The sequence below is a fragment of the Mesoplodon densirostris genome, chromosome 4 (genome assembly GCF_025265405.1).
Source record: "Mesoplodon densirostris isolate mMesDen1 chromosome 4, mMesDen1 primary haplotype, whole genome shotgun sequence".
Classification (NCBI taxonomy): Eukaryota; Metazoa; Chordata; class Mammalia; order Artiodactyla; family Ziphiidae; genus Mesoplodon; species Mesoplodon densirostris.
This window is the reverse complement of record NC_082664.1, coordinates 93051167-93067357: the sequence shown is the minus strand read 5'-3', so window position 1 is coordinate 93067357 and position 16191 is coordinate 93051167. Positions and strand designations below refer to the sequence as shown.

Genomic DNA, 16191 nt, shown 5'->3' with positions numbered 1-16191 from the left:
GAATGTTCCTGGCACCCAAGGGTACCTCTAGTGTTTGAAGAAGGGAAATGTTTGGATTTCCTATAATTCTATGTAAATATATAAAAATGTTGTATTACAGGTTAAATTTAGTCCTTGGGTCACAGTAGGAAAATAAGCAAACAGAACCAAACCTTTTCCAGGGTAGGAGACAACCTCTTTGAAGGGCCTCTTTGAAAGGTTGGCTCTTATTAACCTAGACCAGCAGCTAAGTCTCAATTTGGATCTTGCTACTAGACTTGGAGACCCTGCCAGAGAAATGATCTTTCCTGGGCCTTACACCAGTAAATGACTTCAGTAACTATATGGGATTATTTGTGCATGAAAGAAAGAAATGTTAACATTCTAATTTTCTACCAGCAGAGGTCGCTGTGGACCTCATTAAACTCAACCCGCAGTGTTTCTGGAAAGAAAGCAATTTTCAAAAAATCAGTTACTTGAATCACCTGTTTATTAAACTTATAACAAGGTCTCATTCTGTGGTCCTCCATTTCGGGGATGTATACTGAACATTCAGAGATAAGTGTACCATTCAGCCAAAATCTGCAGATAATTAGTGTCAATGAAGTTCCAAGTCCGGAATTCTGGTTTGTGATAGAGACGCATTTTTGAAATTAGAATTCTATCTGGATCCCTTATTTACCTGTACCAGTCGACTTCCAATCTCCTGAAATGTCTGCAAGGTGTGTATGAGGTGTGTGAGTGTAGATAAACCAGTTTGGGGGCTGGGTCACGAATTTCTATCCCCTTTACATCTTAACTAAGAATTTTCTATTTTATGACGTTCCATCTGCTTAAGCACTGTTGGACTCCCAAACCAAATATTATTTTAAAACAAAGTTTTTACAGTAAGATGGTACAAAGGGGTGAATGTTGTTGATAAATGACAATAGTTTCTACCTTTTAGCCATACTATCTTCTCTTAAGGAAATATCTTTCAGTCCTTACCTACACTCAATGCCCCCAACGTCTTAGATGCTCACTACTGACCCCTATAGACACTCAAGTTGTGGCTCGTCTTGTAATCTTTCCTGTAAATTTTAAAGGCACTTACCTTTCTTGGGAGTTGGCTTAGTAATGTTCAGCTTGCCAGCTTTTTTAAACAAACCTCGGAGGCCTCTGCTTTCTTCTTCGCATTCATTATCTTTGATAGTGGCTTCCAAAGCCAGTCTCTCCTGTTCTAATTTCTCTAATTCATCTGATGAAGGAAGACAAAATCACTTACTCTGCTCAGAGCAGCAAAGTTTCTAGGAACAATCTTATTAACGATTTTAATATTAAAAATGGTGTCTGTGCAATTAAATGATTATACATAATATGGTTTTTCTGAATGATTATTAAAATAATGTATATCACTAAATTATATTCAGAAAGTAATGACTAGCTCAGAAAAATGACTATGTGTTGTTATAATACATGAAGACACTGGGTTTTTTATGTGTGAGAGCAAAGGAGGCTATTTAATGCCATCTTTATTTACTACTGGCAACACAAAATACCAGATCCACTGTAATAAGATCTTGTACACTGAAAGCTACTGATTTACTGACCTAAGCTACTGGGCTAGATATTTTACAACTGGGAGTGACAAAAATTACAGAAGTATACTGGGTGTATATCAGGCACAGAGCAATGCCTCCTGAATTGAAACATAAAACTAGAGAACAAGAATTAAGGAAAGAGAACCATATCTAATAATAAACCCTGTGGGCTCCAAATACAAATTACAGTGAAAAATATCCACCACCAACAGTTCTTTCCAAGAAGCAAGATACTTTCTGGAGTGAGTGACCAAAGCAAAAGAAATAAAAGCTGAGGTTTCTGTGTGCCTGTCAGAGTCCACATTGCTAAAAAGGGCCTCATGACACTGGAGCCTGGAATAGGAGTCAAGCTGTGCAAAATGTCCTGTCCAGGGTTTAGACCTACTATCCAAGCTTTTATGTTGCGTTTAGCTGCCTTTTATCTTTTTGGATTCTGATTATGACGGAAAATTCCTAGCTGCTGTGTAATCATTGCATCCCTCTCTGACCTTAACCTGCATTGAATCAGGGTAAATAAGACTTTAAAGGCAATCATGTGGCTGTGTTAAAGAATGATGGGCATTCTTGCTTACAGTCGTAAGTTGGCACTCTTGTCAGATTCCCTCATCTTCTTGCCTACTAAAGACAGAGCCTTAGAAAATGAGACGGGTTCCGAGGAAGAGAGTAGAAAACCTAGATTCAGTGTTACGAAACACCGGTAGGGCTACTGTAAATGTCAACCCTCGGAGCCTGTTGCCTTCTCTATCTGGGAAGTGAAGCTATACAAACTCTAGATTTATCAATTTTGTACTAACTAAATCTGTCAGGACATTCACATCCCTAGATGGTGCTGTTATTCAGCTACACAGAATTGTCTGGCCCCTTTCCAGGTGCTAGCAATTAATCTTTTGCCAGTGGCATGAGATTTAAGGTCAAATCACCCATGTGATTTCCCCAAAGCTTCAAAGGTTCTCAAGACCAGCAAACAGCTATAGAAAAATCTAAGAAATCAGATAGATGGTATTAAAGCTTAGACAGGAGTTGCTTACCCCTGACTTTCAAAAGGTGAACACAAGCTGCATTGCACTGGGGGTCATAACCAATTACAGCTCTGTTCCTGGCTTTATGTGACATTGGCCAAGTCATTTACTTTTCCTATGCCTCTGATTTCCTATCTGTGAAATGGAAAATTGTAACCCTTCACCTTTCCCACCCTCCTAGCTTTGCAAAAAGAATAAACAGCTCCTGAACAGTGCTTTGTTGCTCCTTAGAGAACAAAGCAATGAGTGCATTTCTATAGGCAGTGTATTGATGCAACTTCTGGAAATCGGCTTAGTCATGCATAGCAAATCAAGTATTTTGAGAAGGCTGGGAGTTATTTTAGAATTTAATATTTATTGTACACTCTTGGGTGCCAGGGACTGTGCTGCATATTATTCATTCCCAAACAACTCTGAGAAAGTTACTATTATTATCCTCATTTTGTAGATGAAGAAACTGAGGCTCAGAAAGTTTAAGTAATTTGTCTGATGTCACCCAGCAAATAACAGGGTTCCAGTGCAAAGAAGTCTGCTTGACTCCAAGTTCTGTATGCTCTCCTCTATGAAGACCTTCCGCTGTTGGCTTACTGCTATTATTTCAGAGTTGTTTTTATTAACCTCCAACTCTTTATCCTCAGATAAACCTAAACACTCAGGCACGTGGTGTAATGCCAAGTTAATTCCCCAAAACTATGGTCCCCTCAAAATTGTCATTTTAAAGAGAAGACTCTAAGGATATGGGTACATATGACAGGCTGCCCCAGAAAAGCATCATCACTGTCCTGGGTGATGGGTCACTAGCTGTTACCCATTCTGTGGGTTGTTGCAGGGGTCAGCTATGGGATAACCTGTTCTTTGTAGTCATCTGGAAGGCACGTATTTGTGAGCTGCTTTGGGGGCAACTGCAAGGGTTACACTGGGGAGGGGGTTCTTTTACTTTTCTTTTTGCAGCAGGCTCCGGCATACCCTGTGATTAGCCACTACTTGCCATGTTCTTTGTCCTCTAATTTGGACAAAGGAAGAAAAATAAATAAATCCTCCTTTGTAAGGATTCAGCTGGCTGAGTGAACCGGGAGCTGCTCCAATAATTTGCTCAAAGGTATGTACAAAGCCTGTCCTGGACAGAGCAAACTGCAAAATCCCACGCCTGAGAGACAGAACTAGACTTTGTGTGAATGAGTCAGATTCAGCAGTTCCCTCAAAGACGACAGAGACAGAGGGTGGCAGAGTCAATTCTAAAGGCTAAAATCTGCCTGCTTGGACATCTTGGATTTTCAGATCCACACAGTGGTATGACCACTCACAGTGATTTTGCAAATTCTTATTAAAGTTAATTCTTAATTATTCACTTTGTAGGTGATCTAAGGGCTCCTTCTGTGCACTCCCTCCTTTTCTCTTTTCAGTGCTAGGTAGAAATGACATTTTGATTATCTATTCTCCTGAATTATCTATCTGGCCTACTGTTTGCCTCTGTTTGCATGCGAAATCATGAGTAGACTTTGTCCAAACATTTCTTTCAACTGGAGTACTGGCTAGCTGACTTGCAAAAGTGTACCATTAATCACAGGAGAGATAAGGCAAGGGAGTAGGAATGGATAGATGTAAACTGATTTCCACGAGGCTGACTGAAAACGACTCATTTCTTTACTGTTTCCACCACCACCACCATACACTGTGATGTTCAGGATTCACAGTGCCCTTTCCAATAGTATTTTATTTCATCCCAGCGCCAATACTGGGATGCAGGCAGAGCTAGTAGCATTCTCCCCATTTTACTGTGGAGGAAATTTGGGTTCAGACTATTCAAGTGATTTGTCCAAGGTTGCATAGCTAGTGACTCAGGTCTTCTGTTTCCAATTCTGGTGTTCATCCTTCCACCGTTGTTCATCAGTGATATGCTCTGACTGCCAGTATCTGTCTATTGAAAAAATACCCAGTATGCATTTTTTGAAAAAAACATCCTCAAATTTCTGTCAGAGAAATTTCTGTAATACTCCATATTTCCATAATCTTCTTCCTCAACCTTTATTCCACTAACTATAACTATGTGACATGGAATAGAGTTTTAAGATACATGTCTATTATAACCCCACTAGTCTGCAAACTCCTGGAGGGTAGCTTATGTCATATTTCATTACCACCATTTACTGAAAGTTTATTTTGTGGGAAGTACAATGCCAAATAATTTGCAGCCACCATATCCTTTAATCCAAGCAACAAATCTGTGAGGTAGGTACTATAATTATTCCCATTTGGATAACTGAGTTTTAACCCAGGCCTGTCTGATTCCAAAACCCATGCTTAGGCTTCCCAGACTTCCTCTCACATTCTTAGTTGTGCCCCTGCCTTGCTAGTGCTCACCACCATAATCACTCAAGAATAGTTTGTTGAAATAAAAGAACAGCTCAATTCTGTTCAATACAGTTCAATACATTTGAGAGCATTATCTCTATAAAGGAAGAAAAACATGTGAACTGTTGTCAGGGGTGGGAGTGTGTACAATATGTATGTATGTAAGAGGAGTTGGTACAAAAGACAATGTTTGAAAGAAGTAGAGTTAGTGCTATATACAGAGTTATAAAACAGAGGGGCTGATAGCAGCTGATGGTACAAACCAGGCTGGAATGTGACAGAAGGTAGGACAGGTGGGGTTAATCTGAAGAATGAGAGGCAAGGAAAGGGCTCCTTACCCTGGAAAGGGCCACCACCCGGGCATCTGGTGGGACTCTGAATCTTGCATATTAGTTTCATATTATATCACATTTACAAAGCCACATAGCTAGGGAGAGAGAGTAAAAGCCTGCCCTTCTCTCATGCCAAGATTAAGAGGATCCCAGAGGTTCTAATCATGGAAGAAAAAGCTTAGACTTTTAGGATCTATCAGTTGAGAGTGAGTTTCTGAGTCTTCATACGTTCCCCAAAACAGTTCTCATAGGAAAAACAAAGAGTGAATCCTAAGCTGTATCCTCATGCAAATGCCAAAGCCACTTAGACAGTAGTTTATTTTCTAGTCCTTTATAAACTGATTGCATGATAACCAACTGGAGTGACTTTTGAAATTCAGTTTAGTTGTCAAGGTTGCCTCGAATGGTCTATTTCCAGTCTTTTTTTTTTTCTTTTTTTAGCAATGTCTTTTAGAAATAGGCAGGAGTCTACACATTGCAGTTCAGTCTGACTCTGAAAGATAGAGAATAGTCAAATATCTGACGACAAAAGAGAGAGCAGGGAAACCCACTGAGGAATCACGTATCCTCCAACTTCACAGCATCCTTTTTCTTTATTAATTATTAAATTATGATTCTTTCTTGATCAATCAACTAAAAGCTGTAAATGCTCACATGAATCAATGTGCTGTACCCCAGGTGAAGTCTAGTTGAATTGAAGGCAGGAAGGAATCCTGCAGTGGTTGCCTTCCAATCAAGTAATTATTTACTACACTGCCATCTGTCTTTATTTTGCTAAGCCACTCTATCAGACACAGCAGAACCCTCGTGCTCTGAGATGGTCATAAATCGTGCAGTACTTACATGGAACACTTGACCGCAGTATATTGCGAATCACGTTTCATCACGTTATTTCCTACCAGTACAATTTGGACTCTATGTTGTAGTTGGCAAACTTGCTAAATATCCATGGGAAGTGAACAATATGAAATACTGCATTTTTTTTGTGTTGTCAGGCAATAAATAAATTTCTTAAGAGAAACTATCAGCCATCAGTACTGGATGAGTTGCTGCACTATACAAGTAATTATGCTATGAGCATCAATTTTATTTACATAAAAAGTTATTCTCCTCACATAAGTCTGAGACACAGTATAGAAATAATTGTCATTAGCTGATAAATTACCTATAAAGTTGATTTCTATTCACTGCTTTATTAACTACAGTATATGGGCACTCTGAATTGCTAATATTTCCTTTAAATTATAATCTGTGATGACACTATGGTGTCTGTTTTGGAAAAGCTATGATGATTATCATTAACATATTGCAATGCAATACTTAAGATTTATCAGGCTCTTATTAAGCCCTATATTACAGCATAATACAATGAAATGCAAGCTTATTTCTTCCAATTCAAATTCTAATATGAGGGTTGTGTCATAAATTACATAACTTCAAAACAATGCACGGAAATGTGGGGTAAAGTTAATTTCTATCATTATGCTGTTGTTTTCCTGCATGTTCGTGTATTTGTGTAATGCTGTTTTTTCATTTACTCTAGATAATTGGTACTTATAATTATTTTATTAGCATCCTATTGCATTTTCCCTTGATTAAGAAGCAAAAATATTTCAAACATCAAAGTTGATATAAATTAGATACATCCCTTGGGAAATTAAAAGGGGATGCAGTTCACTGCCAGGATTCTTTCAGAAACATGCAGAATTTGCTTGCTGTATTGCTTTATAGAACTAAATTGATGGTGCATTTTGGCAGATGGAGCAGCGAGGGGTGGGAGCTACATCACATCTTTTAGCTTGAAGAGATCAACATACAAAACAAATGCAAATGTATAATTTAATACAAATTGTATTTTGCATTCTCATTTTTTTTGATGGAAAAACAGTACAGCACAAAAGGCCGAAAAATTAAAGTAAAATGTAGAAGGTTAACAGAACAGGTCTCTTCATATTAGGTTCTTGTGATTGTCCTCAACATCATGTCTATCTTACCACAGTCAGGCAGCCTCTGTGCTGCATTTTTGAAGGAATAGCCTTGTTCCATTCCCATCTCTCAGATTTTACCACTACTTCTCATTTAAGTCATTTCCTCTCTAGCTCTCCTTTTAGAAAGGTAGAATAGAGGCTTCAAACAGACATAGGTTTGAATATTAGCTCTACTAATTACTAGCACTGTGAATCTTAGGGAAGCCTCAGTTTTATTAGCTGTAAAATAGGGACAATGATTGTATTTTCCTTATAGGGTAGTTGGGATGATAACTGTTACATGTGAACATGAAGCATAACACATGACACATAATAAGTGCTCAAAAATTTGAGCTACTGTTGCTACAATGTATTAAGTTCTACTAGGAAGGAATATAAATGAATCATGAACACCATGTAGAATTAGTATATCTGACCTGGAGATATAAAGGGTCCATGAAAAAGAAAAGGGGCATAAAAAAGGAAGGCCGAAGGCACCAAAGATAACCTTTATATTGCAATTTTGCATAGGATGGACTCTACTCTCAGTTTTATTTTTTAAAGCTCTTCATACAAAATCATAGAGTATACATATCAGATAGTGGTTCTCCATCGTTTACAAGTGCTTGATTTCTAATTTCTTCTTCTTTCTCTTCCCTTGCAAGAAAAGAATTGTTGCATCAAAAAATTCACCTTGGGCTTCCCTCGTGGCGCAGTGGTTGAGAGTCCGCCTGCCGATGCAGGGGACACGGGTTCGTGCCCTGGTCCAGGAAGATCCCACATGCTGCAGAGCAGCTAGGCCCGTGAGCCATGGCCTCCGGGCCTACACGTCCAGAGCCTGTGCTCCACAACGGGAGAGGCCACAACAGTGAGAGGCCCGTGTACCGCAAAAAAAAAAAAAAAAAAAAAATTCACCTAATTCACTCATGTTCCCTTCTGTTAGGATGGAGACAATCGTGAAATGCCCAAATAGAATCTGAACCCATTAGGCACCTGCACTCTCAAATCTCTTGCAGGCTTTTCCTTTCCGTGAACCTCTCCGGCAAAACCCTGGTTCTCTTTACCTTGGAGATTAAGTGCCACTACAGAAAAAGCAGACAGCTAGCAAAATTGCTCCAACTACATAGAATTGAGACTACTGTGCATGATCTTCCTCAGTTTACCACTCTTAAAAATCCACATACCTCTCCATCAATCCTCCCCTCTTTACTCTAATTTTAGAAGATGAAGCATTTTTCTTCTGTGTTAGGGCAACTCTTTCATTCATGCCCTTCCCTGGATTCTTCCTGTTCCTCCAGGATCTTACTCCATAGTCATCTCTTTCTTTACCCTCATCTTCAATCTCTCCTACTCTCTTGAGCCCATCTTTTTCAGCCTGGAAACAAGCCCTTTCTCCCATTCTAAGGTCTATAGGTCTCCCTGTAGTAACCCTCCTCAACCTCATTCCTCTCCTTAACTTCCAGACTTCTCATATGGTGGGCCACATCCACATTCTCTGCTTCATCATCGCATATTCTCTCCTTAACCTACTGCATTCTGGATTCTGTCAACACTGCTCTACAGAAATTGTTCTCAGGTTATCTGTGCCATGTCAGTTATATTTCATTTGCAATTTTACTGGTGTTTTTTGCTGTATTTGACAATGCTGACGATTCTTGTCATTCTGAGCACTCTGCTCCCAAGACTTCCATAACAACACAGACTCCTGGTTCCTTTACTTTTCTGGCCACTCCTTCCCTGCTCCTCCTTGGGGACCCTTTTCCTGTGCCTTGGGGCTCTTGACTATACACACTTTTGGGGTTATATTTTCCAGTGTCACAGTTTCAATTTTCACCTTAATTATGATGTCTCTTGTATTAATTTGGTGGGGCTGTCATAGCACATACCATAGACTGGACAGAACACAACCTAAATTTATTTTCTTGCATTCTGGAGACTAGAAGTCCAATGTCAAGGTGTTGGCAGGGTTGGTTTCATTCTGAGGCCTCTCTCCTTGGTTTGTAGGTGGCCATCTTCTCCCTTTGTCTTCACATGATCTTTCCTCTGTGCTTGTCTGTGTCCTATCTCCTCTTTTCATAAGGACCCCATTCATATGGGATTAGGACCAAACCTACTGATCTCATTTTACCTTACTTACTTCTTTAAAGGCCTTGTCTCTAAATACATAAATAATCACATTCTGAGGTTAGGACCACAACATACGAATTCTGGAGGACACAATTTGACCCAAAACATCTAAATCGACATCTCCAGCTCAGATTTCTCCTTTAAGACCAGGACTGTCTAAATGCCTATTGGACAATTCTGGTAGGATTTCCCACAGGACCTTGTTTAAAACTGAACCAGACATCTCTTCATTGAACCTGCTCTTCCTCTTGTGTTTCCCATTTCCATTGGTAGCACCACCGTTCATTGTCAGCCAAGGAATATTTTTTCACTCCTCCCTCTCCCATATCCCACACGTCCTATCAAACCTAAAATGCTGCTCTTTGTACCTCCAAAGTACTCTGTCCTTTTTTCTCCATCCCCTGAGAGAGGCTGCTCTAGTCCAGGCTGTCACCTTCTCTGGCTTTGATTATTACAAAAATCTTTTTGATTTGTGTTTCTGTCTCTATTCTAGACCTCTTCACGTCCATGCCTCATGTAACTGAAAGAGTATGAGCTCTAAAGCTCAAATTTCACCATATTATTCCCTCACTTAAATCTCTTCAGCAGTTCCTCATTGTCTATAGAATATGGCCCACAATTTTTAATATGACAAATGAGGCTTTTAAAATCAGGATCTTATAACAGCCGCTTCATATTTCACTATTGTCTGCTTCATACTTCTTTTTTTTTTAAGGGGGCTTCCCGGACCAGGGTTGGAACCCGTGTCCCCTGCATTGGCAGGCGGATTCTTAACCACTGCGCCACCAGGGAAGCCCCATACTTTTCAGTTACACGAATCTGCTTTTGGTTGCCCATATACCCCATTCCTCCATATTCCTGTGTCTTCACATCTTTACTAATGCTCTCCTCTTTGCCAGGAATGCTGTTGCTCAAACTCTCATTTTTCTCTCTCCCAACATTGCCTGGTTAACTCCTTCTCATCCACTAGATCTAAAATCAAAGGTAATTTCCTCCAGGAAGCCTTTTGGAGTTAAGTGCCCCTTTCCTCTTTCCCATAATACCCTATTATCACACTAACAGTACACCCATTTTCATCATGGGGCTGAGTGTCTTGAGATTACAGACTCTTATTAGTCTTAGTCTACCCAGCGCTGACATATACACCATGCCTGGTACACAAGAGGTACCTTTTGTTTTAGTGTCATCTTGTCAGTGGACTCTATTGTGAAGTTTAGCTAAAGAGATAAGTAATGGATTAGAGTTCTATCTTAATATTTTAGCGACTCTTTACGTGTGTCCTTCACTCCATACACGAGAGGATGTGTTTAAACTCTAAGACTAAACAAGTAGTGTATGGAATCCTCTACAGGGGAAAAAGCAGAATCACTAAACTGAATTAGCGTTTCTGCCTCTGACTTAGATTGGTGATTCACAGCATGATACATTCAGGCTCATTTCCATGTTAGCTACAAACCAGATCATAGACTCTTAAAAACAAAATACATGGTTTTCTGAGGAAACAATCTTCATTTTCTGAAACATCTTGCAAAAATCAATTTGGCAGTTTATTTTACCAAAGGTATTTATTTTTAGTGATGCTTGCTTTGTGGTTTTGTGACGAGAAGAATAATTGATATCTGCCCTGAATTACTCTATATTTTTGGTTAGCAGGACAGAGGCCACTTGCATTAGCAGTGAGGAAAACACGGGGAAAGTGTACACACCTCGTGTCAGCACAAGAACGTGAGCTGCACTGTTGGAGGTTTTGTCTGTATTGGGTACTGTGCTATCCCCAGAACCTAGAACAATGCCAGGCAGGGAGTAGGTGCTCAATGAATATCTATTGGTTGAATAAAGAAAATACATACCTTGCACCTGAAGAACCTGGGAGATGTCAAACCCTTGGCTGATTCTGACTATGACAACACCAATCTCAAAATCAAACGCATCACTGAAAGTGGAAGCAAAATGGTTAGTGATTTAAATGACTCCTTTAATCCTCAAGATTTGGACTAATACTGAACTTGCTTCTAGGACTTTAATGTAATTAAACTCCAAAAATTCACTTTCAAACATAGCCAGGAGCTGATAGCCTCTTCTGTTTGTTTTCCCTTGATGTCTTTTAAAAATGTATTTTGAGTAAAGGTAACTAACTCTTATTCAAACAATACTGTCAACTAGAATTTTGATTATTTAAAATACTTGATTCTTTTCTAATGTAAACAAAACAATTGCTGAAATATTTAGAACAGAAGTTTCAAGGCTGCACAGAGCCTTTGAAATTATCAGTCAAACCTCTTACCCATTGAGGAGGAATCCTACAACATTTTGGACATCAAGTTCCCAGTTAAAACTGTCTCCAATTCCTCTAGGGAACTTTTATCATTGACTTTGGAGAGACCATTTGAAGCAACACTTTTTCATGGCAACTCTATCCTGTTGAAATTGGCAGTTGTGCCTTCTCTAAACCCAACCCAATGGAATTAGATTATCTAGAAGGGAAAGAAAGCCTTGCTCTTTTAACTGTGTTCTCGCAGAACATTTTTTCTTTGCCCTTAAATATTGGGCAAACTGATTAGTACTTTGAGTTCATTTGAAATATTCTCCTTAGGAGTTCCTTTGTTCAATCGTTTATGGATTGAACGAAGCCCAAGGACCCTTTCCGTTAGGTCGTCCTTTCCCAGAAACAATGCAGTTTGTGATTGTCTCACGATGTGCAAACAAGTCTCTAGCCAAAGTAAACCTGAATTTTCAAATAGTGATATAAATAAGTTCAGTATAATATGAATATCCATTCAGAATTTGAACCGTAAGTGAACTTCACTTAAAAAAAATAGATCCATTCTAGCAAAAGTGCCACAAGGTAAATTTCTGATAAATCTTGTTTGAGGTGTCCTTGATTATAAAAAGTAGGGTGTTCCACAAAAAATATCTGGATTCTGCATTAGGCAGAATATTTGTGGATCCCCAAAGGCATCCACATTCTAATCCGTGGAACCTATGAATATGTTACTTTACATGGCAAAAAGAACTTTGCAGGTGTGATTAGGTTAGGGGCCATGAGATGGGGAGACTATCCTGGATAATGTGGGTGGGCCCAGTGTAATCACAAGGGTCCTTAAAAGTGCAATTGGGAGGCAGAAGAGGAGGTCAGAATAATGTGGTGTGAGAAGGACTTGACTGTCAAGAGCTTTGCAGATGGAGGCAGGGGCCATGAGCAGTGAGCAGCCTCTAGAACCTAGAAAAGGCAAGCCCAGGAATTCTCTCCTAGAACCTCCAGAAGGGAAAACAGCTCAGCCCACACCTTGATTCCAGCTCAGGAAGTTAGTGTCTGAGCTTTTTTTTTTAATTGAAGTATAGTTGATTTACAATGTTTTATTTGTTTCTGGTGTAGAGCAAAGCGATTCAGTTATATATATATATATATTCTTTTTTATATTCTTTTCCATTATGGTTTATTAGAGGATATTGAATATAGTTCCCTGTGCTATCCAGTAGGACCTTGTTGCTTATCTATTTTATAAATAGTAGTTTGTATCTACTAGTACCAAACTCCTAATTTATCCCTCCCTCACCCCCTTTCCCCCTTTGGTAAACCTAAGTTTGTTTTCTAAGTCCATGAGTCTGTCTGTTTTGTAAATACATTCATTTGTATCATATTTTAGATTCCACATATAAGTGATATCATATGGTATTTGTCTTTCTCTTTCTGAGTCTCAGACTTTTAACCTATGTATTTGTAAGCTAACACATTTGTGTTGTTTTAAGTCATTAAGTTTGAGGTAATTTTTTATGGCAGCCCATGGAAACTAATACAATTATTTTAATTAAAATTAAACCATACTTAAGAATATTACAGAAATTTAAAATCTTTTAGTCAAAGAAAAATGGTAAAATATTGTACTATTGTAGTGATACCCCTTTATGTTAATAATAATACTGTGCTTTACATCATAAAACAGAACAGAATGAAAAAGTTGGAAATACAACGTGGGTGTCTGATTGTCTTCCTTCTGTATTGACCCCAGTGCTGTCGTAATAAAGTCATTTAACTTCACCAAACCAGCTAAGTTTTATACTATTACAAATTTGAGCCACCTTAACACTGAACTTTATTACCAAGAAGACCAATCATTAATTTGGTATAAAAGCCAGAAGTCTCCTAAGCTTGATATTACTGGGTTTGATTATTTTGGTCCTTTGAATTTTTAGAATGTTTTGGATGGTAGGGAGTTTGGAAGACGAACTCAGATAATTTTGTATCAACTGATGGACTCTTTGACTGAAGATTCACATATTTCTTCCTATTTGCTCCACGCTTTTTTGTTCCCAAAGGTGAGGATAACATTTTACTGAAGAATCTGGATGACAGAGTGTGGATCTAATCCATTTCTAAGAATGTCTAGTCAGCAACTGACTGTGATTTAAAATATCTCAAAATGCTGTTTGCTAAGCCTGGCAAAATTCTGTCCCTGATCACCTGGTTTAGCCTTAACCTACTGAACTTAGAGCACCAGCAGGAGCCAGATAGCAGCACGTGGCATCCAGCCTTTATATGTTTAGGGAACACGATTCAGGAGGATACATTTAATACATGGGTTCCCCAGGTTAAGAGGACTGTTAAGTCAATGTTTGGTCAGTAATGCATATAATTTCAGAAGATGAAAATTATTTCCTTAAGCTTCTTTTTAATAGGACTAATATTAGAATGCTTTTGTTATGTTCCCTAAGTCTCCCCCAAATAATGGTAAATGTGATGCTCATTCTAGCAGGGGCCAGAGGACAGATCCTAGTGTAAGGAGCACTATGTATATGCTTGCTTTGCAGGGATGAGGATTTCTTTCCTGTGTATTATGGACTTTTAAGTGCAGCCAGACCTCTCAGCACGTTCTCCGCCCTGTGGTATGAAATCAGAGCGAAGTCAGAACCCAGACAGAGGAAATCTTCCATTTTCAGAGCTGTTGACGCAAAAGACGGCTGTTACGGGTAGCTAACATTGCCCCCCTTGAGACAAAGCTGGTTAAGTATGTTCAGGCCTGGAAGAAAGGCTCAATTTTCTAGAATGGTCACTGAGGACACCCTGAGCTTCTCTGTATGGGTAGAATTTGTTTTCTGTTACTCAAAAGAAGGAACCAAGCCAGGTAATACTTTGTGTATATATATACTTTTGGAGGTCGCATAGCATTGGGATCATTAGTTTAAACTTTGAATTCAGTTGGTCCTGGGTCAGAATTCCAGGTTTGTCACTTATAAAACTCTGTCATTTTCTGCATTTTACTTAATTTTTAATGTCTGTGTCTCTATTTTAAAAATGGAGGGCTTCCCTGGTGGCACAGTGGTTGAGAGTCCGCCTGCCGATTCAGGGGACGCGGGTTTGTGCCCTGGTCCGGAAAGATCCCACATGCCGCGGAGCAGCTGGGCCCGTGAGCCATGGCCGCTGAGCCTGCGCGTCCGCGGTGGGAGAGGCCACAGCAGTGAGAGGCCCGCGTACCGCAAAAAAAAAAAAAAAATTGGGAACAGTACTTCCCATTTGAAGCACTTACTTCAAACTCTTCTTGTGAGAATTAAGTGGGATAATTCACGTTAAGGACATTAGCCTGGCACCGGCTAGTCTTTTAAGGATTATCATTATTATCCCTTTCCCAAGACTTCTTCAATTTTTAGATATTAGATGTCACATACCTTTTAAAACTCACTTTTTGTCTGTAAACCAGCACTGCTACATCAGCAAAGGGAGAGCTGAGGCTAAGTTCTATTATATTGGCAGTGTTTTCTCACTTCGGTAAATAATTCAGAGTACCAGGGGAATGTCTTCTTTTCAGGCAGTTTATTCTGTACAACAGTGTCAGTTATGTACTGCCCTGGTTAGTGCTTTATAAACAAGAGCACGTCTTGAAAGCCATCACTTACTGTATGATTCCCACGTAGTTTTCAATCTCTGTCAGGGGAGCCTTCCTCCAGTTTTTTTTATATCCAATCACCAGAGTGTTTGGTTTCATTCTTCCTAAGCCTGAGGCCTAAACAGAGGAGATAAACACATGGGCCATCCTTACCAGGCCAGGAAACTACTACTGCAAATGAAAAATAATGTCCAAAAGAGCACTGAAGTAAGGTTCTGAAGATTCTGAAGATTAGATTACATTTTAGTGCATGTCCTTCATGCCTGTACTCAAGCATAAAACAGAAAGATTAGTTCTAAATCATCTCAGCCAAATGGATTTTAGATGACAGAAATGAAGCTTTTCTAAATGAGCAGTCATTTGCATTTCTTCTGATACACTCATTAAAATGGTTCAATAATTTAAAGTCAAGTGAGGGTCGGCTTATCTGTTGGCATGCGTGTTGTAACTTAGTGGTTCAAAGCTCATTTCCACCTGCTATATCCATAATGTCATTAGCAATAAAATCCATGTTTGGAAAATTCTTATATAGAAGGATCGCTGAAACTTCTGCTTACATTATTTATTGAAGAATAACTGAACTATGTTTCCAGAACCTAAATCTCTTACATGACAGTATCGTGAATAGCCATCTTCCATATCAGAAGTTTCATTCCCCCCATTAGATGACAGAATATGGCTTCCAGTTAATTAAATTTAATCCGGCAATATTACTGAGCACCTATTAATTGCAAAGTGCTGTGTTAGGTGCTGTGAGAGAGTAGTGAGGCATATTCTTTGGACTGAAGGAGCTTAGAATAAAGTTGAGGTGATGAGATATATAATAACTATAATTCAAGTACAAATGCAGTAGAAAATCATATGGAAGCATAAAGGAAGAAAATTTGAATTCCAGCTAAGAATTCATGAATGGTTTCATGGGAGAGGTGGCATTTGTTTTGGATCTTGCAGGT

At 39.1% G+C, this 16191-nt stretch overlaps 1 protein-coding gene and 1 long non-coding RNA gene across 5 annotated transcripts in view; one reads left to right on the top strand and one right to left on the bottom strand.

Annotated features, from left to right (window-relative positions):
• The window catches only part of SLC12A1 (solute carrier family 12 member 1), a 91487-nt gene that overhangs the window by 12658 nt on the left and 62638 nt on the right, over nt 1–16191 (bottom strand). For all 3 annotated transcript variants that reach the window (XM_060096787.1, XM_060096785.1, XM_060096786.1), the window contains exons 18-20: nt 15249–15355; nt 11207–11289; nt 1073–1216 (exon numbers count right to left, since the gene is read on the bottom strand). In XM_060096787.1, coding sequence (XP_059952770.1) covers nt 1073–1216; nt 11207–11289; nt 15249–15355 — 334 coding nt within the window. The remainder of the gene's footprint in view (nt 1–1072; nt 1217–11206; nt 11290–15248; nt 15356–16191) is intronic.
• LOC132488520 (uncharacterized) overlaps nt 1–16191 on the top strand; it is an 84913-nt gene that overhangs the window by 41159 nt on the left and 27563 nt on the right. The window lies entirely within an intron of this gene.